General features: G+C 41.4%; 1 protein-coding gene across 1 annotated transcript; it reads left to right on the forward strand.

Moving 5' to 3' along the window:
• Positions 1 to 4,035: 4,035 nt before the first annotated feature.
• On the forward strand, positions 4,036 to 25,405 carry SNAPC3 (small nuclear RNA activating complex polypeptide 3). Its single transcript, XM_063180542.1, has 9 exons — positions 4,036 to 4,265; positions 10,339 to 10,416; positions 11,607 to 11,691; positions 13,600 to 13,704; positions 14,218 to 14,367; positions 19,038 to 19,120; positions 20,342 to 20,506; positions 21,522 to 21,629; positions 23,179 to 25,405. Exons 1-9 carry the CDS (start codon positions 4,048 to 4,050, stop codon positions 23,324 to 23,326), a joined length of 1,140 nt encoding a protein of 379 aa, XP_063036612.1. The 5' UTR covers positions 4,036 to 4,047; the 3' UTR covers positions 23,327 to 25,405.
• Positions 25,406 to 27,568: the final 2,163 nt, after the last annotated feature.

A 27,568-nucleotide genomic window follows, 5' to 3' on the forward strand; every position in this document is an offset into this window, starting at 1 on the left:
TCATCTGAACCAAATGTGAACTGAGCCAAAAGTGAGTTAAACATCTGTCTTTGGACAGAATTATATTTTAGTTACAGAGCTTTCAAATTGCCTCCAGGTTTTCATGTTTAAACAAAGATCCATGTAGAGCCATTATGATGTGTTACCATACATTAATATTTTATTGTATTTATTATAAAAGTAAGGTAAGATATGTTTTGTCCCAACTATTGCTACGTTTTAGGAATGCAATTCTTGTTCAGGTGTAATAGTAAAAGATGTTATTGGCTGACTTTGAGAGTCTTTGACGCAAAGATTGTTACACCCCTAGACCACTCTACATTGTCATGGGAATTTTGGAAGCAGTGACAGGACAGATGTTTCTAGACCTTCCCTTTTGTTTCCACTTCTGGTGGGAACAACTGTCCTGGTGCACCCCTGTGTGAGATTATCCTATAAACATCACAGCTTAGCATAGGCCAAGTTAGAAAATCCTTGCTCAGAAGGGTTTGGGCAGTGCTTTCAACTGGGTTTGATCAGTTTTTTGGGTGCTGCTGTCCAGAACAAAGGCCAGAAGTAGAGTGCATGACAAAGAAAAAACTGACAACTGCTGAAAGTTCATCTCCCAAAATTACAGCCCTCTGCATAGTTCTGTAATTGCTGTGCTGACACAGTCAGTGCTTAAAAAACAGTGACAGTGTTCCTTGCCTGCCAAGGTACAATGGTAACACAGAGCTCAACCTTGGTGTAACGAACAAGGACGAAGCAAATTCTAAAACACTGAATAAAAATAACGTTCAACACCAGTTTGCCAAAGGTATTTTTAGACTACCTACAAATACTAAGTTTGTTAGTCATAATACTCCTGCTGGAGCTTAAGTGATGATCATTATGATCATCATTTGGATTGAAGTGCAAGCCCAGTAAATTCAGTGACACGACACAGGGCTGGGACTAGCATAAAATTTAATTTATGATTATGCCACAAAACTAGCCTTTAATAAGCATTCTCATGTCATTTTATTAAGGCTATATCTGTTAGAGGAAGTACGGTTCAATACTAACATGGAATGTGATTAGCTTCACAAAACTTATGCGCTTCTACAGTTGTGTGAATCAAGAAAGGAATGAAGGGTGTTTCTTGTGTTAGGATACTAGCCTGGGACTCAGGGGTTTAGGGTTCTTTACTTTAGATTCACAGGACCATTTAGGATCGGCTTTTCAAAGTTGTTATATATCCACAGCATTTACTGACTGTAACTGTAATTGTGAACATGGAAATTAGTCTTTCAAGCTCACAGGATACCACAGTACTACAAAATACAGAATACACATAGGTTACAATTTTTCTCGATTCCTCTGGCAAGTACAGTACTTTTATTAGTTTGTTTTCCAGTTATCTTTCATACTATCTTCACTTCTCCAACTCAGTGTACTTTCAATGCTCTTTGGATTTCAGCATGTAAGACAGAATTCAGCCTAATACCGGCAGTTTATATTCCTTGAGTTGTTCATACATCCTTCATGGCTTTATTATTGAATTATTAAAGTATTTCCAGCAGAGAAAAGTAAATACTTCTTGGAAACCTTGAAATGCCCATGGGCCTTATGCCTAGTATATAAAGGGCAGATTAATTCCAAGCTATAAAAATAAACAGCTCTCTTTGTTCTTAAGAGGATTTGGATTGAGTGGAGTGGCTTTATAAGTATATGATTGCTTAGTATTGAAGTTTGGAAACAAAACAGAAAACGTATTATCCATTCATGTTTTAAAATTACCAGCTTTGGTATTTTCAAGGAACTTAGCCATTCCCTGAGCTTCTTATTAAGTCTTCCTGCTTGAGGTCTGTGTATTTTACAATTTTGGATTTTTTTTAATGAATACAGAAGAACTTCAAAATCAAACCCACCACAAGGAAAAGGAAGAGAGGAAGTGAGGGAAATTCATATATCTAACTATATTGTATCTGTCAAAATCCACGGGACTATGACAAAAACCATGAATACTTACAGCACAGCAGCCTCTAGCTCCTTCCAAACCTTGCTACCCTCTGTGACACTGTTGTGTTTGGCAGTGACCATCCTTGTGGTGGGGAATACTGTGATGTCATTTTCACATGGTCTTACAAAAAAACCCTGCCCACTGATTTCCACAGTATTTGGTTTTCTAAGGAAGGTTTTTGAAAGAAGTATCTTATTTCCTTTCTATGGAACACTAAAAATCCCTGATAGATTTCTGGAAGAGTAGGGTTTAATCCTGCAACTCTTTGGCTGAAATTCCTCCCACCTGTTTATGTCAACACTGCGCTTAGATCAGTACAGCCCTGTCACTTCCACCCTAGATGTGGCTACATCAGATAAGTGATGGGGTGTTTTCAGATTTCAGGTAATGTTGCAAGTGCACAAGGGGAAATAAAATAAATAGAGCATAGGCAATAACAACAAACACATAACAAGGCAGTCATGGCCTTGGAAATTGGAATGATATTCCTCATGGCACAACTCATAGGTTTCAGGGAGGATGCAACAGGAAGTGAGGGCAATAGCTCTTAATCAAGAGCTTCTTGCAGAGCTGAGGAGTGTCATGAAGCACAAAGGTGATGGATGAAGAAAGCAGAGGGTGTAACTGAAGAAGGAAACAGAGACTGTCTATACTTACAGGAAAAATTGAGCTTAGCCAAACTTTCCTAATGAGGAATAATAACTACAATTAAGAGGCAGAAGTTAATGAGAGCTAATAAAAGAATTCAGCATTGAAATGCAGTGCAAATCTGAATAAAGCTGGGGGAGGTATAAGGGCATTAGGACACGTTGTTATTGCTAAGCAAAGCAAAATATGCTCTGGCTGAGCTTTCTTACATTCTTAACTCCCCCTATACTACTTTGTTTTGTGAAACTAGCAGGCAAATCTCATAACCTTCTCTCAGCATTCCGCCATTCCATACAGCATGCAAAAACCCAGTCTCCTTTCATGAACTTTTTCAGGTTTATCTTCGCCCCTTGTTTCAACACCATCTGATAATACACCTCTTTTCCCAGCATTATTTTTTTAGTTAGAGAAGTGAGAGGAATAGCTGAGATAGCTGGACTTGTTCATAGTTGTTCTCTATGGAGGAGAGAAGGCTTCAGGGAGACTTCACTATGGCCTTCCAGTACCTCAAGGGGGCTTACAAAAAGGAAAAAGAGATTTATAAAGGCAGGTAGTGACAAGAAAAGAGACAATAGCTTCAAATTGAAAAAAGGCAAGTTTAGATTAGATGTTAAGATGAATTCTTTATTGTGAGGGCTAAGCACTGGAGCAGGATGATCGGAAATGCTGTGGATGTCCCATCCCCAGTACGGTCCAAGACCAGGCTGGACAGGGTAATTGAGCAACGTGTTCCACTGTTCACAGCAGTGAGTGTTGTAACTAGATGGTCTTTAAGGTCGCTTTGAACTCAAGCCATACTTTGATTCTCTGATTCCATTGATATTTTGTCTTGAAGCAAGTGCAAAGGCTGTGGTTCAATATAACCAGGTATATCAGGTTAGGGCAAGCAGATTTACCTCTGTTGTCTTCCTTAACAGGTTGTGCTCATGTCAGCTTCGTCACAGTACTTCAGTGGGGAGCTACCAGATGATTGGCACATATATATATATACATATATCCTTTTTTACATGTTGGTATGAGCAGTGTTAGGTAATAGGTTATGTATCTCATTAGCCTTTTTCATCGTACCAAGGCATTAAGTTTTTACTTTGGGAGAATAAGCATATTAAAGGAGAGTGTAGCCAGGTGGGGATCAGTCTTTTTCCCCAGATAATAAGTGGCAGAATGAGAGGACAGTCTTAAGCTGTGCTAGTATTATGTTTTGTTTTGCTTGGGCTTTTTTGTTTGGTTGGTTTTGGTGTTTTTTGGTGTTTTTTTTTTTTGTTTCGGGAGCTGTTTTCTCCCTAGCGAGCGTTCCCGGTGTTTCCCGCCCGGCAGGAGAGGCACGGCAGCCGCTTTCCCGGTCAGGCGCAGCCTCCGCTCCCGCCCGCGGCCCGTGACGCGTGTGGCGGGCCGGGCGCAGGGCGGGCCCGGCGGCCATGGCGGCCATGGCGGCCGTGGTGCCCGATTACGAGTTGGCCGAGCTGTACACGCGCGCGTTCCGCGTGGGCGCCCTGGGCCTCGGCTGGCGGCGGCTGCTGGGGCCGCCCGACCTCTCGCTGACGGCGGAGGCGGAAGAGGAGGAGGAGGACGCGGCCGTGGCGGCGGCGCTGGGCTGCGCGCCGGGCACGGCGGCCGAGGTGCGCGCCGTCTGCAGGTGAGGCAGGCCGGCTGTGTGCAGGCCGGGATTTGCGGCTCCGGTGCGAGGGGGATGCCGGTGGCCTCGCCTGGCGCTGGTGCGGGGAGGCGGCTGGTGCTGTCCCCGCACGCCGCGGCGGTTCCTGGGGAGAAGCGGAAGGTGCTCAGGCAAAACCGCTTCAGAGCAGCCTCTTCCGGACCTGTGGCACGCGTTTGTTTCTGTTTCCCGAGTAAATACAAAGTCATAGACTGTCAGGGGGCTGGAATGGAACTTGAAGCCATATAACCCCATGCCATGTCCAGGGACACATTCCAGGAGACCAAATAGCTTAGAGCTTCATTCAGCCTGGCCTTGAACACTGCCAGCCTTCCAGCATCCACAGATTCTCTGGACAAATTCTTCTAGTGCCTCACCCCCCTCACAGTAAAGAATTTCTTCCTAATACCCAGTCCAAATTTGCCCCTTTCTCATTTGTACTGAATACTCCTTCTCTTGTAGTACAGTTCCTTATGAAGAGTTGGTCACCAAAATCTCTGGAGGCCAAAAATGCCGTGAAGGCAAACAGTTTTTGTGGAGGGTAGTGCTCCAGTTGTGGAAACCTTGTTACATCTGCGAATTTGCACAAATAGTTCGGCGCTTAAAGTTGCATGGGTAAACATTTAGTAACATGGTACGGGTTAAGTACTTTAGGGCACCTGAACGTCTTAATGGTTTTAGGAGACAGCAGTTGTACAATGAAACATATACCTTATACGAAGAAATAAGCCAGGCATATGGTTGTATTAACAAAGAATCATAAAATCACAGAATGGGTTGGAAGGAACTTGAAAGATCATTTTATTCCAATCCCCCTGCCATGGGCAGGAACACCTTTCACTAGAACAGGTTGCTCAAAGCCTGATCCAGCCTGACCTTGAATGCCAGGAATGGGCATCCATAACTTCTCTGGGCAACCTGTTCCAGTGCCTCAACAGCCTCACAGCAGAGAATTTCTTCCTAATGCTAATCTAAGCCTACTCTTTTAGTTTGAATCCCTTAAAAACATCGTTTAGAGTAGGTAAATGTTCAGGTAGCTGGCTGCATACAGTACCTGTTGAGTGTCTCTTGGTCTTTAGCCTCCACTGACTTGTTTTTCTCAGGGCTGGTGGTGAAGTCAGGGGTATGTAAATGCTTTGTGGGTGTTGAGGCAGCAGCAAATCTAACACGCGATGGCTGGAAGGCTTTCAGGTCATGTGGATAGTGAGTGTCCTTCAGCTGTAGAAGAGGCCTGATTTCAGGCCGTAATTCCTGTAGAAAGCATCACAGTTGGTTATTTACCTGTAGTCTGTCAGTAAGGAAGACATGCCAGAGTTCTGATCCTATCTGCATAACTTTGTGCTTCACCTGTTACAGTTCTGGTGGCTAGCATAAATTTTTACCATTACTAGACTTAGTAAAAATAAAGGATGATATTGGTTCAAAGAAAAAAAAAAGTATTCTGAAGTGGCAGAAACTGTGACAATTACTCTGTAAGCTCTTCCAGTCTAGATTGTCCCTGATTGCTCCTGTGCTGTGCCTTATTCTCTGTGGCAGCTCTGTTGCCTGAACCTGTCTTTGCTGTTTTAGTTTGAATTCCAAGGTGGTGGTTTCTTTATTTTTTTCCCCTCATTCCTTCTGCTTTTTTTCTTCTGTATTGCTTTCTTCAGTTTACACCTGCTGCATTTCACTTGCTGTCTGCATTTGCTAGTGTTACAGAGCAATGCTGTCTGCTTGAGGCTGAGTGTACTGTGAACAGTGGTCATTTGGGAAAGAGAAAAAAGACTGGTGGTCTATGAAGGGGAGAGAACTGATCATCTGGCAGCCTTTTGTTGGCTTTGCAGGAGAATTAAGCTAAACCTGCACATCCTGGTGTGACCTTTCCCCTGTTCAGACTAGAAATCCCAATCTGTAATCTCCATGTGCTTTCGCTGTTAAATTAAATGTCCCTAGCCTCTTGAGTCCCTCCTTCACATTTGCCAACCTCAAATCGCCACCTCTGATCACTTTCACTCACCGACCTTAAGCTGCCCATATTCCTGTCTTGAGGAGAGAGGAGAACGCTGGGCTACACCAAGATCTGTTCTATGGTATGCTGGGATCACATTTATTACTGGTGTAAATATAATTTTATAAGTGCTGAATTGAACACGTAATGGATATAAACACGGATTTTCTGACTCTACTTCTGAGGAAACATCTGACAAATTAAGTAGGTTTTCTTGGGGTAGAAGAGAGATAGGAAGATGCGGATACTCCTACATCTATTTTTAAAATCAGGTAGGATTAAAATATACTTTCATGGATTCAGGATGAAGTTTTTCAGTATCCATCATTAGATCTTTTTCAGAATAGTTGCATAGTGTACGTTTAAGTACTCCTGACAATGCAGGGTCTTCTGGTGAGGAGACAGGGATCATGTTTAAATGCTGTTTAACTCTTTGAGCACCCCAGTGCAATGTAGTTATTGTGGGATGGTTTTGTGGGTTTTTTTTTGTTTGGTTGGTTTGGGGTTTTTTTTTGTTGGTTTGTTTTTTGGGCTTTTTGGAGTTTTTCTTTTTAACTTTTTGTTTGTTTTGTTGGGTTGTTTTTGTTTATTTGATGCTTCATTTTTGTTGCTGTTTTGCTTGGTTGGTTTTGGGTAATTATTATTTTTTTTTTAATTCTGTTTTCTTCCTGTAATACATTTCTGCAAACAGAATGCAGGAAAAAATTTGTGTCTTCCCTCACTTGCATTTGACTCAGTAAGAATGCCTTGCATATTGCTCAAGTGGTATGCTCAAGTGGTATGATAATCATTGTAGAGATTGGTTGTGTTTTCATCTTAAACAGATGTAAAATTGTATCTTTTTCTGGAAGACTCCATCATAATTCTCTTAAAAAACCAAGATGTCAAAAAAGTAAAATTCTGAGCTTTGTTCAAATGCCTCAGGAATCTGTAAGCAAAGAAGTTTACGTTGGTATTCGTGATTGGTGCTTGAGTGACTGAAGTCCTTGAATGTTGGAGGTGCTGAGTTATGTTATTCTGTTTTGTCTTCTGTGTGATGTGTTCCTTGCATGTATAGGGCAGGCTAAGCCTCAGATCACTGTGGGTTTTAGGTAGGTCAAGAGAGGTGAGGCTTGCAGGTACCTCATTCAACTTCAGCCCTAATTCACCCTCTTGTTTTATTAGAGGGGGTAGTTGTAAATATCTCTTGGGATGTGTTATAAAGCTGCATTAAGCTAGCATTAACGTCTTAACGTATTAGTATTTAGTGTCTTGTGGTATTAGTGTCTCAAAGGTGATGAAAGTACTACCTTTAAAATATGTGCAATGTAAAGAGTAATATGAACACTGTAACCCCTTATTAAAAAGTATCAGGCCAAATACTAAAATATCTTTGAATATCTAAAAGAGAAAACTCGTTGTGCTGCTAGAATATCTAGGAAAAGTAAAGTCACAGACTTTGAAAACTTCATTGGTAGACTGCTTACAAGTCTACATTTCCAGAGAGTTCTCTTTAGCCTTTTTATTTCTGATCACCTAAAAATATCTTTGTAAGGGACATAAGTTTACATAACACCTGGCATTTGACTTTTTTCAGGAGACAGTTTCAGCTATTGTTCCTCATTACCATCCTACACTTCTCCTTAGTTTCCATTAAACAGCATGGTCAGTGTTTTCCCCTCTCTATAACTGAGTGCACTGGGTGAATTTGTCATGCATGCAGGGAATAGTCTTGGTGGGGACACAGTAGGATCCCAAGCTTGCAGCAGTCAGGAGTGAGGTGTTCCTAGTGAAAACTCTGTATTGCACACACTTCTGTGTCTTAGGTGTCTGACACTGACTTAGCCTTCATTTCTGAAGGGATCAGCATATAATTCCTGTTTGTAAAGCCTGGCTTCCTCAGGACAATGGAGCGAGTATTGCTTACGTGGTTCCACTGGCAGCAGTGGAGTTACGCTGGGGGAGCTCTGGCATGGCCTGTGTGTACAGCCATGCAGCAAAGCCTTTCCAGGCTTCAGGGCATGTGGTACAATACATGTGTAATTAACTGTTGGACAGATTTTCAATACTAAAAAGGGTGCTCTGCTTTTCTTTTAGAAATTGGGGGGTTCTGACTTTCAGGAGTGAGAAGTGGCAGTACCAGTGCTTGCAAGCTTCCATGGGAATTTGTCAGGGGTTCAGTGACAGTATCCCTTTACACTAGCTGCCTTCCATTCCTCACAAGGAAAAAGAGGAAGCAGTTTTAGTGTCGCTTATTTTACATTGTATCTCTATATAGCAGCTTTTGCGAGGATATTAGTTTTTTCCCTGAAACAGGCAGTTAATGGTCATGGTGTAGATAGCACAGCCAGAAATCCCACCTAGGGCTGTGGGAAGAAAGAAAAGCACAAATATTTTTGGTAGGTTCTGACATATTGTTGGTGGGTTCTGGCACAGAAGGGACATGGGAAACTGTCACCTTTGATGCAAGTGCAACTTCACAATGGTAGGTAATAAACATTTTCAGATCCTGCATATAATTCCTGTGAAGTTTAAAAAACTGAATACAAAGTCATTTCCTCAAAATGGTATATTTATATGAATATTTTACATATTCAAGTGACTTGGGCTCTTTGGTGTATAGGATCACTGATCCATGTGCCAGAAGTCTTTGGATAACTTGTTCATGTTGTCAGTTTTACAGAAAGGGTCAGTTGTGAGTTGATTTGTCTGTCAGGAGATGTCCTTCCCTTGATTATGTGGTTGCTCGTAACAGCACTATGCTGCCTGGAGAAGAGCCCCATCTAAAAGGTTGAACTGTGTTCTACAAACTGCTGTTCTCCATCTTTCTGTTAGTTAGATTAGTATTTCTCAGCTGTGTTTCAGTCTATATTTGATGCAGGATTACCATGGTTGTCTCTGCCTCCACTTCCTCAACTGTGAATCTAAGGATAAAATCCATTCTGTTTCCAGGAGGTTGTGGTTCATTACTGCAAAGTTCCTTTTAAAATACTGCTTCTGAGAGAATCCCGTTTTCTCACTAACTTAAAAAAAAATTCTGTTTGAGATGAAAACTGTGAAACAGAAAGTTTAAAATTTTGTTTGTTGCTGAATGGTAAGTAACTGAACAATAGTAAATTTATATTTACTGTCACTACTGAATGACTTTATTGGCTCATCAGAACAAAGCCATCTGTCCACAATCAAAATTTTGTCTCTGACTTTTGCTTATTTGTCAGCTGGTAACAGCTGATTTCAGATTTCTATTTCTCAATTACTTTGAATTCCTATGCAGTTCCACTCCAAAGGGTTATTCATTACTGTAGCAATATTATTGCTGACATGGGGAATGTTATAAGATTATAATGAAAAAGAATATAAAGAAACCATAAATGTTATTGAGGGTAAATGGTATAGTCCAAGAAGTTTTCCTGGACTTCACCAGTGGTTGTTTTGTCCCATAAAGAGATGGGTTTGCACAAGAGTTTGCTGGGATCCAAACTGCAGGTGGACTTAGGCGCTGGAGTAATCCCTGCCTTCATATAGTTTGCAAAAGTGAGAGACAAAGGCAATCAAGTCTGATTCAAAGCCGTTCTCTGTTTTAAATATTTTTCCTCAGACTATTTTTAAGCTGGATAAAATTTTATTGTGATGAATGCAAAATGCTTCTGGGAAGGACTGGAGAGGAGGGGATGTACATATGATGATTCCTCTGAATCTGGTGTGCTGCAGTGCACAACCTGAAATGGGAACTCGTATATGGGACCAGGTGGTGAAACCACCTCCAGGTTCCTGCACTTCTGCACAGACTGTGAGAAATCACTGCTGTGTCCAAAGGGAATAGCTCTAGATTTAGATTAGATATCAGGTAGAAATTGTTTACTGTCTAGAGTGGTGAGGCACTGGAACAGGTTGCCCAGAGAATTTGTGGATGCTCCATTCCTGGAAGCGTTAAAGACCAGGTTGGACCTGCCCTTGAGCAGCCTGATCCAGTGAAATGTGTCCCTGCCAATGATGCTGGGGGTAGTGGAACAAGATGATCTTTTAGGGTCCCTTCCAGCCCAAACTGTACTACGATCCTGTGATTCTGTTATTTTTTTATTGTTCTAGCATTGATATGTTAATGTCTTCTGAGAAAGAAGAGGACCCAAATGTTATTCCTGAAGACAGCAGTCTGCTCACTCTTCGGTATGCTGTTACAGTGCTCTCACAGTACCCTTGTTTGTGGTGGGTTGGGAAATATGGCTGGCTGCTTGTTCCCTTTACTGGCACCCTACAGAAATGCCATAAGGGCAGAAACACCAACTTATGATGGCACCATTGGTATGAGTCTTCTGAATGTTGCTTAGGAACTTTTTTATTAAGATATACAGAATATGCCTTCTTTCTTGTTGGAAAAGGATTTCTGAACCTAGGTGCTTCTGAAGTAGTGCCCAAGTTTGGAGTGTGCAGGGGCCTTCTGATAATCATGTGTGTGAGGTTCCTGCAAAGAAACCTATCTCATACCTCTAGTAACTCTCAGTTACTCTGTAACAGCCAGACTGTAAGTCCTGATGCTGTATCCCGATAACCTCTTTATCTGAGCCCACTCTGTTTTGTTGAGTTTTGGATTGTGCATGGAATTTATTGATATATCTGGTGCATTTCAGAGGATAACCGATATATGTAAGGTTTCTATCAGCTGGCAAACTTGGCCACTTCAGGCCTTTGCTGTACTTTACATAGCACTAATGTAAAGAAATGTGTTTAGAAATGTGATCAGTGTTAAGCCTGATTGTTACTGAAAACCCTTGTGGAGGTCTGGAGGATAAGTAAACTTACCCTGGATGTTAAGGATTGGGTGTTCATGTAGTGGTTAAATGCATGTATTTTAGTAGGTATTCTACTTATGGTACTCTTTCTTCTACAACTGATAATGAAGGTTTGGTTTTTGGTTTTCTGAAGTGTCCGTGCTGTGGGGCTGAGAAGTAATATTTGTGGGTTGTTTCTTTCCTTGTGCTTTGCTTGAACATGAATTCAATTTTTTTGAAGTGGAAAGAATTGTTGAAACAGTTTCTTTAAAAGTCACAAAGTGTTTTGTCCTAGTAAAACCTCTTCAAACATTTTGTTGTTTTTTGTTGTGAGTGTAAAATTACTTACAAACCACCTGTCATTTGCACATGAGGGGGAAAAAACCCACAAGCTGGCCTGTGCACTCTCAGGTTTTATGAAAGTCAGGAGATGAGTGTTTTAAGTTAGTCTGTCCCACTAAGACAGACCAGAATCCTGCTCTTTGAAAGCTGCTCTGTAGTAGTTTATGTCATTTAAAAATATGAAATTCTTGAAATTCTAAGTGGAAATTGTTGAATGAAATTTTGTCTTATGTTGCTGCCTCTCAGAATTCGGAAGAAGGCCTTAGAGAGGAGAGAAGAAACAATTATTGTGGATCGGGCTTGCAGACAAGAAACTCTTACTTATGAGATGGTAAGTTGCCTGTCATCTTATAGGCTCTCAGGAGCCAAAATCCAACTTCTGGTTGCTTTTTCATTCACCTCTATGAAATGTACACTGTAAATGTTTGCAGATGCAAGTTCGCTGGTAATGATTAAAGATAAAGACATTTTATGGAAAGATAGGACAGGAAGTCTGCTCTTTACTGTCTGTTAGTACTGGATGTAGTTAAGGAGGAGCTCCATCTTGTTACCACTATATGACTTCTTTTTCTAAGTGCTGTGAACTTAGAAGTAGACATAGAGCTAGATAAAATGTGTAATGTTTTGCTGCTGGTGTCCAGTGTTGGAAACAGCTTCAGTGTGTGAATGATTGTGAGCTGGTTTCAGTAGGGCTGAGAGAAGAAAATGGTAGCAGCACAGTGGTGGTAAATTCCTAATTCTGAGCTTTGTAAACCAAGTTTTTCAGCCATTCTAAACTGGAACCAGGAACCAAGAGTGTAGTCATCAGCCTCTGAAAAGCCTTATTGGAATTTTTTAACTGTGCTTAATAAGTTTGGGTTTTTTTAATGATTTCTTCTTAACCATTGAAGTCCTAAACAGCAAAACCTCATTTCATAAACGTTCATAGAACCATTAAGATTAAAAGACCTTTAGGATCATTGAGCCCAACCATTACCTTTAACACTGCCAGATCTACCACTAAACTGTGTCTCTAAGCACCACATATACACGTTCTTCGAACTCTTTCAGGGACAATGAAGTGCTGGAGTCCATGGCTTTAGCAAGCCATGAACTGCTGTAAAAATTAGGGACAGAAGTGTAGTGAGGAAAGAACCTCATGTGACTGTTAGACTTGTTTTTCCTCTTGAGGTTTCCTGGTCTGTTGAGAGTTATCATGTTTCAGCTGTTCGGAGATCCAGGCACATTATGTAAACAACATGATGCAAGTGCTCTGCTGGGCTCTTTGTCTGGGGAATATCTGAGAAAATATTAGCAGCAGAAACCTTCATAGAGGGTTTCAGTGAATACTGCAGTATGCATTGAAAGAATGAGCACATGGTCATTTATTGCATTCTTTAAGCAAGCTGTGTCAGAGGAGTAATTCTGTGGTTGGGACCACTATGCCTTTGTACAAGAGGAGAACAGGAGTTTGGAATGTGTCACATGAAGAGGTGCAAAGTAGAGAGCACAGGTATCTCTGAGTCTTGCAGGAGTACAAGTTCCTGTTACTAAATCTCAGGAATACTCCATGCTGGTGGGAGGTGTTTGTGCAGGAACACACTCTTAATTTATTGGAAAAGGAGGAAACGGCCACAGAAAAGTACCTTCACAGCTGGGCTGTGTCTTAAACACAAAGCAGGATGAAAATGTAGGGATCATTTGTTTCTTTTCTGATACGCAGTACTGTGGCAAGGGCAGTGCTGCGTTTTGGGTTTCAATTTTGGAGAAATTATGGCTTCCAGCTATGTCTAGCTTCCCTAATAAGAGGAAGTGCTGCACTGACTGTAATTTTCATATATTTCATTCTGTGTATATTTTCTAGATTAGCGTTTCCCAAATTAAGGGTTGCAATCTCCCTTTACATATGAAAGCGTTCAGTGGTGAAAGTTGGTAGCAGCTGGGTTCCAAGAGGGCAGAATGACAACAGCCTCGAATACCTTTATGTGGGGCGTCTCAATAGCCGAGGAGCAGCCAGCTGTCTTGCAACAAAGCTGAGAAATGAAGAAATGTGCTTGCAGTCAGTAATTGGAGCAGTTTCTCACCTTTCCGCCTTGGAGGAAATAGGCTTTTTCCAATTCAGAAGGCTACATAGTCAAAAATTAATTCATGTTCCTCAGCATTTCTCAGACCATTGCCCAGTGTTTATTTTGTGTGTGTGTGTGTGTATTTATGGTTGCCAGTATAATATATATATGTGTGTGTGCGTATGTTTTTCCAGGAGTCGCATGCAACTGGAAAGAGGCCAGACGATCCAACAGATCTAATTGAGGAGGGAGAACTACTTTTAACTCTGAACATCTTTTATCCTCTTATATTTCAGAAGGTTGGTATGAAATTCTCTGGGTTGTATTCTGATTATTTCCTATTCAGATAATATCTTGCTCTACCAAGCAATTAAAATCAGTGAATCTACTGATGACATGTGGTAAACTCTTCAACTCTGATAATTTCTTAAGGCTTTTTCAGAATCTGGCTTTAATTCGTTTAGTGGTTTACATAACAAAACTTTTACAATAATTACATAGTAGTTAATTTACTTTACAGAAAGCTCAAAACTTGAAAATAAATACACGAAAACGAAAGTACTTTTTCTTGATTTCGGATAAGTGAGCTCAGACTTTGTGTCTTTTCTGCACTTTATGATGGAGAATGTAACATTTGAGTTCCTGAATAAAACTATTAAATACCTGTCTTAGGAGAGGCTGTGACAAGATGCTGTTCAGAGAAGTGATGTGCCAGATGCTGCCAGTAATGACCTTAAGCTGTCAAATGAAGAGAAGTGCTGATGCTGACAAGTTATAATTTATCTGGGGTTTGTATTCTGTGTTCTTTGTAGCATAAAGATCACAAACCATTCCAAACAGTCCTTGTACTGGGCAGCCAGAAGCTCACTGAACTGAGAGACTCGATTTCCTGTGTCAGTGACCTCCAGATAGGTGGTGAGTTCAGCAGTCAGCCAGATCAAGCACCAGAGCACATCAGCAAGGTAAAACTTTCTATGTGGAACCCTCTACGTGTATAGGAGTCTTGAAAACATAGAAGGGGAGGCAGAGTTTTGCTTCATTGTTTTGTCTTCAGCACTAAATTCAGCTGCATTGGTTCTGCCTGTTGGTTGCACTGTAAGTAAATACTTCATAGCGGCATTACCAAGGTGATCTGTTTTGTGCAATATCAAGAAAAATACCATCATTGCTACTGCTAGGAAGTAGAAACAGAAGCAGTGAGTTTTGCATAGGTATATTCCTGTGAATGAATTTTATTCTGAGCTGTATTCTGACACCAGAGGTAATAGCTTAATCCCACTAATAATAAAAAGCCAGACCATCCCACTGTGCTTTGTTGTTTGCAACTGGATGCTAATCATATGCAGGGATGAAGATTATTCTTCTCTCGCAAAACTGCTACGTATTCTCTGGGTATGAGCAAAACAATCATCTAGTTGACAATATTGAAATTGAGTCATTTTGATTATACATCATATGACATTAGATAGAATATCAACATAGAATGGTTGACATTGAAAGGGACTTGTGGAGGGCATCTGGTCTGCTCCCTCTGCTCAAGCAAGACCACCTACAGCCAGCTGTTCATAACCATGTCCCGACATTTTTTACATATCTCCAAGGATGGAGGTTGCAAAACCTCCTTGGACGACCTCTGTCCGTATTCAGTTGCTTGTGTCAGTAAAGAAGTGTTCCTTGAGGTTCAGGAGGAGTTGTATGTGTTTCAGTTTGTGCTTATTGACTCTAATCCTGTCACTTGAACTGCTAAAATGGGCCTGGCTCCATCCTCTTTGCACCCTCCCTAAAGGTATTGTGTATGTTAATGAGATTCCCCTACCTGAGCTTTCTCTTCAGGATTCTGACTCGCAACTTTCTCAGCTACTGCTTTTAGGAGAGATACTGCAGTCCCATCATCTTCATGGCCCTTGTGGGACTCTTTCTCCAGTATGTCCGTGTCTCTCTTACACCGAGCAGCCAAGAACTGAAGACAGGCCTTTAGGTATGGCCTCAGTAGTGCTGAGGGGAACTGAGGGATCGCCTTCCTTGACCTGCTAGTGGTATTTTAGCTAATGCAGCACAGGATCCCATCTGCTCCATTGGCTATCCTTTTTGCAAGGACACATTGTTGCCTCATGTTCAATTTGGGATCTACCAGGTTCCCTGAGTCCTATTTGCCTAGCTGCTCTCCAGCTGAGTGGCCCTCAGCCTACAGTCCAACATCAGCTTGTTTATCCCCAGGGGTGAGACCTTGCACTTCTCCTTGCTCAACCTCACCAAATTCTTGTTGGTCCATTTCTCTGGGCTGTTAAGATCCCTCTGGCTGGCAACAGGATCATCTGGTGTATCAGCCACTCCTTCCTGTATTGTGCCAGCAGCAGAGAGAGTAACAGTAACAGATAGAAGTGAATCAAAGAGTCTGAATGTAAAACACATTTCTACTACTGTGTCTTCATGCAGATGATCTGAGAAGTCCTGTCTTTGGAAAAGCAGTGTCTGCTTTACCCGTGTTTTGGCAACCTAGAGTTAATAGCTCAAAGAGACCTCTGGGCATAAATAAGCATCCCCAGACTGGTCTGATAATGGAGTGGCTGGTTGTCCATGTTTCCCATTTAGAATAAATGCGGATAATCTTTATTGAGTCCTTGAAGGGTTGCTGAGGGAGAAAAAGAGGCTCAAGGGAGACATTATCATTCTCTACAACTATCTGAAGGGAGGGTGAGGACGGTATAGCCAGGTAAGGGGTCAGTTCTCCTGGGTGACAAGAGACAGGATGAGAGGAAATGGCCTCAAATTACACTAAAGAAGGTTTAAATTGGTTATTAGGAATGCAAGGGTGGTCAGACATTGGAACAGGCTACTCAGGGAAGTGGTGGAATCATCAGCCATGAAAGTGTTCAAAAATGTGTGGATGTGGCACTTGGGGTATAGTTTAGTGGTGATCATGGCAGTGCTGGGTTGATGGTTGGGCTTGATGATATGAGAGGTTTTTTACAATCTTGATGATTCTACGATTCTGTTCCAACCACTTCCTGGGACCTCAGCATACGTAGTGGTCGCTTTGGAAGACAAATGCTTTCACCATGAATGCCCCATTCCTCTTTTCCTCCAGCTCTTATTGCTGAGTGCAGCATCATATGATGTGGGATATCCTTTGGGTCAGTTTGGGTCAGCTGTCCCAGCTACATTCCCTCCCAGCCTCTCACCTAGCCCCAGTCCACTGGTCTTGGGGAGACTTGGAGAGACAGCCTTGAAGCTGTGCAAGCACTGCTTTGCAGTAGCCAGGACACTGGTGTATTATTGACTCCCCTTTGCCAAAAATGCAGAGCATGCACAGGGGCTGCTGTGGGGAAAGTTAACTCTACACCACATTAACTCTGTGTGCATTTGATCAGAACACAAAGTACTTCTTACTGAGGTGACAGAGAATTATTGAAGTCTGTCCCCTGCACACATGCGTGCACACATGCACAGCTACACATGAGAGCACTTCCTGGTCACATCTGTGTAAACAAGTCAAACAGGCAATCCTGGAAGTTCCAATCACCTCACTTCTAGTGTCTCACAAGAAAATCTATCATCCTTCAAAATTCTTCCTTAATTACAAAGTTTGTCACATGTAGACAGTCCATTTGTAACATTCTCTTCCATCATAGATCATTAACAGTTTATGGCACTCATACCAGCAGTGCAAGAGTCTCCAGATGCCAGATCAACTCCATTGCCGTCACTGTGTTCTCTAAACCATATGTCATGGTTTGACCCGGAAACAGGATTTCTGGGATGCTGTGGATGGGGCCAACGGGTGCTCAGATTTGAATATTGCCATCTGGCCCAACCACTGGGCATTGGATCCACCTCTGAGAACACAGGGTAAAAGCAGGGCTCTCCCCCTGGCAGTTTCTCTTTGTATTTCCAGCGGGAAGGAGTTGGGTCTCTCCCCCGGCCCAGTTGCTGGCTGGGCGAGGGGAGGGGAAAAGCCATGCGGCCCGGCCCGGGAGAGGTAGGCCTGGCCCCCCCAAGGGTGGAAGGAAGAAGTAAAGAAATGCTGGGAAGCAATGGGCAGCCTGTTCCCCCCCCCTTGGAGACAGACAGAGAGAGAGAGTGCAGCCTGTGTCATTACCTTGAAATTCAGTAGACATGTGCTGGCAGCAGGCAGCCCGGCTGAGGAGATGGGGGGGGTGCAGCCAGGAGTCCAGCTGCTTGGAGGAGTTTTTAACCCTTTTTGGACAATAAAAACCTTACAGAACATTAACCCTTCCTAGACGAGTGATGAAGGTCTGGATCAGAGAGAGAGAGAGTGAGAGATGTTGGAAGAATGGAGAAGAGGGAGTGGCATTTTATGCTGGACTCTTTCGTGTAGCCATGGACAGAGCCATGTTTCCGTGAGATACAGAGACTGAGTCCAGGGGGAGAAATGTCCCAGAGCCAAAGAAGATTCAGTGTGGGGACCCCTCGGCCCCAGGGGGTATATAAAATATGGGGGGGACAGATGTCCCAAAGGTGGGAAGGTGAGATACTGTGCTTTTCTGGAACTGGACAAAGCATCCTTAAAAAGACAACCCTGGAAGCAGCCCTGGTTCCTGTTCGGTGGTGAGAGCACCAGAACAAGGACGGAAAAGGCCACCACGACACATGGAAGGACTCCCTCTCCTCTTGAGGAACTGAAAGTTGAGCATTCTAAAGGGTGGTGCTGGACCCAGAACTGGTGATTTTGGAAGATGTATTGTATTGGGAATTTAGGGGGGAGGAGGAGGAGAGTGTTTTTGTGAGGTTTTCATTTTCCTCGTGTTTTCTTTTTTTTTCTTTTGTGTGTAGTTTAGTAATTGTTTTTGTAGTTTAGTTAATAAACTTTTCTTTTTTTCAAGTGAGAGCCTGCTTTGTTTATTCCTGGTCAAAATCTCACAGCAGACACCAGAGAAGGTGTATTTTCATGGGGGCATTTGGCCTTGTGCCAGTGTCAAACCCTGACACCATATTTCTTCGTGCCACATTCGCACAGCTTTTCAACATTCTCAGGGATGCTGATCTCACCACTTCCCTGAGCAGCTTATTCCAATGCCTCACCATCACCTGCTGATGGGAAGTAGGGAATAATAACTTTTTTTTTTTTTTGCTTTGCTTCTGTATGCAGCCTTTGCTTTTTCTCATTTTCTGCCTTTCTTTGAACCCATGAGCTTGCTTGTCTTACTTTGTTTCCCCAGTCCTGGAAAGCAAGAGGAGTGAGAGCAGGTGGATAGGTATCTGGTAGCCACCCAAAGTAAACACACTGCATCTTGCTAATTTTTTAAAATATTGTACTTTTTTAAAGTCAGCACCTTGCAATTACTAAGTTTGTGCAGTGATGCCTGTGTTCTTGTTCTGTGTTTTTGTAGAAGTCCATAACTTCTGTGATGGGGACTGAAATAAGAGCATTAAAGTAACCCATACTGGCTTGAGAACAATATCAGCAGACTAGCTGCGTAGTTGGCAATCAAATGAGCCTAGTTTGTCACACCAGCATCTGCAATCAGAACAGAACTTTTCTTAGACACCTGTAGAATGAGGTCTCTTAATATAATTTAGGTATCTAACATGCTTGGATTTTTGACATGTTCTTGTTTAAGGTATTTATTCTCTCATAACACTAATGGAGACTTCTCTCTCTGTCTCTCAGGATCTCTACAAATCTGCCTTCTTCTATTTTGAAGGCATCTTTTATAATGATAAAAGATACCCGGAGTGCAGAGATCTGAGCAGGTACGATATTTGTAGATGTTGACTGAGGAAGAAAGACCTTAAGGAACATTTGTTTTGTTTATGACTTGTGGTGTTACAGATACTGGAATGTCTAGAGTATTAAGCTGGAATGGACTTACCCTGCTGTTTTCCCATGATGAGTTGGTTTTTAGAGAAGTTTAACTTTACTTGCTCTACTTATTCTTTCCATTCACTTCTCTTTTGAAAAGAGTATGAATCCATTTTTTAACCTGCAAATGCTGTTTTGCTCTGTTGAGATGGGATTTCTTTGTAAAGTGACAGGTGGCATTTTGTACTGGGTTTTTAAGTGCCTTCCCTACTTGTGATGGGAATCAAAAGACTTGCCTGTAGATGTATCAGAGCTAGAAGATGTGTCAGAAAGACAAGCTCAGCTGTGTGGCAGTGGTTGTCCTGCTCAGTCTTGAAAATATGCTGAATGCCTTAATTGTAAAGTTAACACGAGGTCTATGTGACTGATCAGAAAAGAAATTTGATATTTTAAGGAAGCATGGTATTGCTGATACGGTAGTGAGATTTAGGAGATCAAAATGTTTAAAATGGTTGGTATGGAAGAGCTGACTGTTGGACCCTGTTGTTCTGCCAGACTTTGTATGTGACTTCAGGGAAATCCATATTTTACTTCTTGTCTTTCTGTGTGAACAACAATGGTCTTCACAGAAGGGCTTGTCGTAGCGTACACAGCTTGTTAGATGCCTTGTGTGTAGAAGTGTGCTGAAAAGCCAGAAAGAAATTTTCAGTAGCCCTTCCAGTGCTAAATTTTGGAAATGTAACTGTACTTGTCAGCTTTGTGTTTTTCCTTGACAAAAATGAAATCAAAAAAGAAAGCTTTTTAATACTTTGAAATGAAGTCATTGACCAAGGGGGCAAAATAACCTGCTAGTAACTTGAATTATTGGACTACTTAAAAAGTATTGTGCTGCAAACAGTCTGACCCTGGATGGGTGCCATCAGGAGCTTACACTGACTAAAACTCCTCAGGAAGCTGCCTGGTGAGGACTGAAAGGCAGATATTTCACAAGAACAGTGGACAGTTCTATAGTGTTGTAATATTGCTGTGAAATCACCTTAAATTACTACCAGATGTTTTGATTTCCATCATTTAACCATGTCTCAGTGAAGAATTTTGCATGCCCCCAAGGTATCTTTTCTCTGTATGCACAGTTCATAGCTTTGCTATGCTGATGGCCTTTCTGTTTTCAGAACAATTATAGAGTGGTCAGAATCTTTTGATAGAGGCTATGAAAATCTTCAGTCTGTCAAGATGGAGGACTATGTATTTAATGATTTATCCCTCAAAATTGGCTTTCCATACCTTTACTGTCACCAAGGGAACTGTGAACACATCATTATAATCACAGATATAAGGTAAGTAACTATTCTTTGGGAGTCCTTGGGCAAATGAAAGTAAGCCTTCTCTGGACAAACTTCAGACCTTACATGCTGAATGTTTGTTAGACTAACTTATTTGCTGTAAGATTATTCTGCTGGCTTCTGCAGAGCTTAAATTTTTCTTCCATATACATGGGAGTATCTCTGAAAGAAAGAGAGTAATCTTCCTTGTTTTTTTCTTTTTCATTTGCATACAAAGACTGCTTTGCAATTAGTATGCTATGACTGCTGTGTAACAGGAATGGCAACCACAGTGTGAAGATCTTTCCATGTAGAGCCAATGTGTGGCAGATTTACATCCTGATTCTGTAGCACCAGGGGGCAGAATGTTGTAGGCTGTGTCTGGACTCAACTGAACAATTAGTTTGAACTTGAAGCTGAGGGGCAGGAACTGAAAAGATAAAAGAGGAATGGAAATAGTGGGCTGAGATGGATAGGCCAGGAAGAGAAGTGATGTGATAGTGACCATGGAGGTGGCAGCCACATCAACAGTAGAACCATTGTATAGACTTTGCTCAGTAAATAACTAGAGAGAGCATTCCTGTGGTGGTCTGCAGTGAGCAATTTTCTGTTCCCAGGAGCCTGATGTATCAAAGTGTTCATAATACATGGTGCTTTCCAAAAGGAGCATAACCCAGAGAAAAGCATAGATGTTGCACATGAATTATCTGAAGATTTCCCCTAACAATAGTTTGTTAGTCTGCATAGGAAATAAAAGCTTTAAAAAGACCACAGAAAGGAGATGGTCTGAAGACTTCTGTGTTACTGCACAAACTGAATTTACTTGTGACCAGAAAATCCACAGATGATGCAACTAGCAATCTATCTCCAGATCTTCATCTATGTTAAGAAATGTTAAGCAGAAGTCTAGTCAGAGTTTACATAGGAATTTAAATCATACCCTATCTTCAATGTCCATGCTTATGTTCAGATAAATTTCAGTATGGCAACATCTTTATTGCATGTGTTGTATTTATTTATTTCCCTCAAGGCTTATTCATCATGATGACTGTCTGGATAGGAATCTGTATCCCTTGCTGGTCAAGAAACATTGGCTATGTACCAGAAAATGTTTTGTGTGCAAGATGTATACAGCAAGGTATGCTACATTCTTGATGCTATTGTTGTCTCAATTCTTTCTAGGTGCTGCTGCTAACTTTAAAAAATAGTAAAAATCAAAGCTCTGTATGTGTTTCGTAATAAGAATAATCTTCACTCTTCAAGCAGTTGACCTCTGTCTAACCAGGAAAAGGCTTCCTGCAAGTAGTGTTCGTTTGGAATTGATGCAGCAGATTCAAAAGAACTAAATGAGTAAGAGATTAATTATTTGGCTCATGCTCTTTTCCATATCTAGAGCTTGGCTATCTTATCAATTACTTTTGAAAATCCTGCTTTTGGAGGAAAAGGCTGTGTTTTCCTCCTTTGCAAGATACATGTTTCAAAATAATTTACCAAAAATCATACAGTGCTTTTGTTTAATCTAGCATCTATGCAGGTATAGATCTGTCCAATTCTAATATACTAAAATCTGGAGATTTTTAAAAGGCATTTAACTTGCCCCAACGAAACTCCTGACCGCTACCTGAAGACTGTGTGCTCCACAGCTGTTCTTGAAGGAATTCTTTGTGATTTTCTGCCTTTTCCTTAAAAGAGCAGAATATTTTTTCTTTAGGAAAACTTATGTTCTCAGCCTCTGTTTGACACAGCAGCTGTGTCTTCATTGTCTTGCTTGTTTGGCCTTAGACTTCTCTGGAATCAGGCAAAGACCCAATTCCCCCTGAGATGGGAGTCCATCCTTGTGTTCCTAGCAGAGTCCTGAGGATGCCTTCACAATATAATCTGTGAGGCATTTGGCCATAAGGGGAGGTGGAGCCAAAGGGTCAATATGGGGGAAGGATGGGATGGGGAGGGCATTACCAGAGGTGATGTAAATGCATTAAATTAAAACCAGGATTAAGCACTAAGCTTAAGTGGGGACATGCTAAACCATAGACAGCAGAGCTGCTTTGGCTGGCTGTCCAGTATGTTCTAATCTGTGCAGATAACATCTGTAATCACCAGAGGCCTTCAGCTGTCGTGGCCTCTTGAGTGCTATCATAAATTAATTACTCATTGCCATGGCCGGCCCTCTTTAAACATGTTAACTTGTGTTCATGTTAACTTCAGTGCTTGCTGGAGTGTGCTGCAATCCTCACCTTTTCGTGTCTGCATCATTAGGGTCCTGCTTTTAGACTCTTAAATGGTTTTGATTACTCAGAGGAGCTTGGGTCAGTACACATCTGCTCCATTTCACAGTTTCTTGCATTAAGGAAGAAAAAGATTTATCTTTTATGATTTAGATGGCCAAAGGGTGGACAGAAGATTCCTGGTTTGTTTTGTTTTTTGAATGCACTGTACCAGCAATACAGGTTTAGAGAGTTTCTCAGGAAGTGCTGCTGGAGCTGCTGGGGTTGACATGGAATGGGTGTGGAGTTTGGAAATGAGCTGCATGCATGGGATGGGAGATATGTAATATAGGTAGAACCTTGTGTTTATAAAATTATTACTGTTGTTTGTTGCTGCCATCCCCAATCCTGAGTAAAATGTTGAGATGTTTGCCTCAAGTGTGTTTCACTCATAAGAATACACTTGTGTTTTGTAACCTGCAGGTGGGTAACCAACAGAGATAGTCTGGCACCAGAGGATCCTTGTTTCTTCTGTGATGTTTGTTTTCGGATGCTCCATTATGATGCAGAAGGCAATAAACTGGGAGAGTTTCTTGCATATCCTTATGTTGATCCTGGGATTTTCAACTGAAACTGACATGTGCCAGGACATTGTTGAATGTGTTGCTCTGGCTGTTAAAACCACTGAACAGCTTGGGGTTTGAGCATACTGCTGGGTTTCATGTTAGGTGTGTAATCCTCTCCTGTGAGCAGGAAGGAGCCCTTTGCACTTGAAGACTATCTGGTGTGTTTTTCTGAGTAAGTAAGTATGATTTTTACAGATAAGTTGGCATGCAAAAATGTAATACACTTTTGCAACATTCCAGTAGTTTGGATGCTATGGACTGTAAATATGGATGTTTGAGAATACCTGGCAAAAGAAACCATGACTTTAAGAAGCTCTGCTCTCAAGGCTTTGTAAACCTCTGTGGATGTGAAGATGGTCTGTATATATCTTACCTTGAAAACTCTGGCAGTTGCCATATTTGAACAAGGATGGGTGGCACTGAATTTGTAGGGAGGAGAACGCTTTCTGAGAGAGAAGCTCAGAATGCTGGTTAAACTCTTGGGTCTTTCCTACAAATGAAAGCTTACATCTGAAGGCCTTTACTGTCCCTGGTTTCTGACTCTGAGGAGTGATTCTGTAGAGAAGAAACTGCATTTCACCATTACTGAATTGTAGCCTGCCTTTTAAATAATTTTGCCAGCTGTTTACAGTGTATGAGTGTTCATTGTGAACCTTTTTATTTAGTATCATTCTTTTATTGTAATGTAATGGTTTTTTTTAATTAAAATGTGGCAAATTTGTAGTTCCTACAAGTCTCTTGTTAAACTGAAACTTTGTCAAGACAGGATATTCCTCTTTTTAAAGTCTTCTGGAATTAAGAGTATGTTAGTAGCAATCTTTGTTTTAGGAAAGTTAGAGCTAACTGCCTTTCTTTTGAAAACTTACGCTAATTCTGGCTGGGGGAAGACAGCCTGCTCTGACAATCCACATACAGAAAAGTGACAAACTGAATCCTGTTGAAGTCCTGTAGCTGCAGATTTTGCCAGTGCTGACTTGATTATCTTAGATGTCTTGAAACACAGGTATCTGAAGCACTTGCGAGACTCCATTGATCACTCCCATATCTTACTGCTTTCTAGTGGTGTATTAAGTAATTTGAATGTAAATCCATGCTTTTTTTAGGAAAAAAATAAGTTTCTTTTTTTTCCTGTCTAGTAAACCCGCCAGCTGTTGGCCTGTGTATTTCAATGAACCAACCACTTGTAAAAGGTGGTGATAGTTCTCTTATCCTTCAGGAATCTGCAGAAAATGGAATGCCCTGCCCATAACAACTGTGACAAGTCCAGCTGCTGGGGCTGGGCTGCTTTGGGGTGCTGCAGCAGCTGCTTTAAAGGTCCTCTACTATACAGCTCTGGTTGCAACTTCAGCATTTGCCTCACAAGTTGCTACTCTTCATCTTTCCCCTATCTCCTCCTCTTTCAGCTGTCTCCCATAAATACACAGGCTTCCCAATCCTCTTTAGTATTGGATGGGGGATCATATAGAGAGCTAGCTTGAGTTCTAAAGCAGCAATCAGTAGTTTTTTTGTGGGGGCATTTTTTTTCCTTCTTTAGCCATAGAAAGAAGGCATTGGCAAAATATGAGTTTACTCTTTCATTAAATTAATTTGCCTCAAATATGCTGTCTCTAACACAACCCATTTGTCTTCTTAATTAAAAGTTAAGATCAAATATATTTCAAAATTGGTGTCCCTGCAGATTAAGAAATTTTAGTGGGTCATTCCCATACTTCCAATAAGGCAGAGAGAAGCTAGCCACAGTCTGGGTGTGGGAGTTGAGAGCATTCAGTGCTTAACTACAGAACAGAGAAGAATCGTATTAGAAGCTTGCTGTTTGTATGATGTGGTCCTCTTTCATATTCAGTGATGCATCTTGAATGACAAATGGAACAAAAAGGTTACACTAAGTCATAGGTTCTAAAGATCCCAGAAGCTGTCACAGGACAACTCAGTCTGGTCTAGATTTGATAAGTCTTTCTGAATGAGTCCTCTGAGTGAAATCCAGCATTGCATACAATGCCCATTTGTAGCTAAATCTCTATGACACCAGCTGGATATTTGTTTTAGCAATTTATTAAATGCTGTGAGTATTTTGATGATGAAAATGTCCAAGCAGGTTTTTTTTTTCATGACAAAAAATGAGAAAAAAAAATCTTTTTAATAATCTCTTGTCTGTGTGTTGCTAGCTGAATCTCAAAAACGTTAACCTGAATCTGTGGTTGGCTTTTGGATTTGATTTTTCCTTTACAAGTTATTTCAAACTTCCCAGATCTCTTGCAGATTCTCTCCCTAATGCAAGTTTATGCCTTGCTGACAAGGTGATACAGAGCACTGTATCCTGTATTGAGGAAGAGGAGAGGTCCCTCTGATTGTATGTTAATATGAAGTTCCAAAGCAATACATAATTCATATAAACAGTGCTATAGCATTTCCCAGTGCTATCCAGGCACTTGTAACATTTCCACAACCGTCCTCTATGTACTTGAATGATGAACAGCTCTACAGGACTTGACCATCAGAGAAGCAGCATTCTCATTTAGCTCACAAATAGAGGTTAGTCACTATATGTTGAATTTTGCAGATTTCCACATTCCATCTAGTCATAAGATGTACTTTATTCAAACCTCAAGAAATTCAAACAATATTTTAAGTGGTAGTAAACTCCATTCTTGAAGGAGGGATGCTGTTGTTGAAGTTAACTCTGCTTTAAATTTTGTGCATAGCTTTTTTTTCTTTCTTAAGAAACAATCAGCCTTGTTCTTTGTGAGACTAAGTGACTGCCCAGTTAGTCTCAGCTCTTATGTTTGTATCTTTCAGTAGACAGTTTAGGGCCATTAAGGCCCATTCTGTAGTTATGTCAGAGTTTGCGTATTTAAGTTATTTCTGGTTTGTAAATGGGCAGTAAATTAAGGCAGCAAAATCCCAAGCAGCTGTATGGACAGAGTGATTGCATCACACAATCAGGACCTTCATTTCTGCATCCAATCTGAATCAACTCTGAAGCAGTGGCAAGGTGCTCCATTATATCTGAAACAGTTGTGACAGATGAGTTAGCTTATCAATACTTGTGTGAAAACTAGGTGGCTTTGGCAATGCAGCATCCTTGTCAAATATACAGTACCTTTTTTTTTTTTTTTTTTGGTATACGGTTTGATAAAAAGGGATGGTAAAAAATGAGAAATGCTTTATATGAGGATTTCCAGTAACATCTTTACAGAAATACTTTCAAGGGTACAAGTGGAAGTCGTTTGAGTTTCTTGAGGTTTGAATAAAGTACATCTTATGACTAAATCCAGCATATAGTGACTAACCTCTATTTGTAAGCTAAATGAGAATGCTGCTTATCTGATGGTCAAGCTGTACAGCCATGTCATCATTCCCCTTAACATCAGTCTGTTGTGAAGTGCTAGAGATTGCCAGAAGTCACAGTCTGTGGAGGCCAATCATCGTGGCCATCTGCCAAAGACAGCTTCATACTGCAGCTGCCATGGTGATTGAACTTGCAGGTTTAACTTCAGGTATTATCTTCAAGAGCTGAAATGCAGGAGTGAGCAACCTCAAAATGTCAGAAGCCAACCTGGCAAAGCAGGAGGCCAGGTTAGGCGAGTAGGGATATTCTTTTTGAGTCTAGGCACACCAAGAAGGTGTGTGCTTGGTGAGGCAAGGACAGGGGACGTGCATGCGAGGAATATGGAGTTGGTGCTCCCTGCTGTAGAAGAACATTAATGTGGTCAAAGCTCAACTGGGGTTGAAGCTTCCAAAACTGTGGGCATAATGAAAAGAAGGTTTTTAAATATATCAATAGCAAAAACATTGTGCAGAAAAAACATTGGCCCTCACCTACAGGATGAGGGTGGTCACCTCACCATCTCAGTCAGAGATGTTACTGCTTTCTTTGCCTCTCTTCAGCCTGGATTATGGGGCATGGGGGTCCCAGTGTCCTGAGCCGGAGGACCAGGACTGTGAGAATGATCAGCTCCTAGTGGACCCTGAACTTAGGCAGGATCTGGTGGATCCCTTTTAAGTGTTTGGGGCTTGATGCGATTCATCCAAGAGTACTCAAAAGAGCTGTCTGATGTCACTGCAAGGTCTCTCAATGATTTTTGAATTATTTTGGGAATTTGGAGGGGTCCCAGTCAACTGAAATCTGGCTAACATTGTTCCAGTTTTCAAGAACAGCAAGAAAGATCACCCTGAAAACTACAGACCTGTCAGTCTTACTTCAGTGACTGGTAAAATTTTGGAGATTATTCTGTGAGTTCCTGAAA

This window comes from Melospiza melodia, chromosome Z, assembly GCF_035770615.1.
Source record: "Melospiza melodia melodia isolate bMelMel2 chromosome Z, bMelMel2.pri, whole genome shotgun sequence".
In the NCBI taxonomy this organism is placed as follows: domain Eukaryota; kingdom Metazoa; phylum Chordata; class Aves; order Passeriformes; family Passerellidae; genus Melospiza; species Melospiza melodia.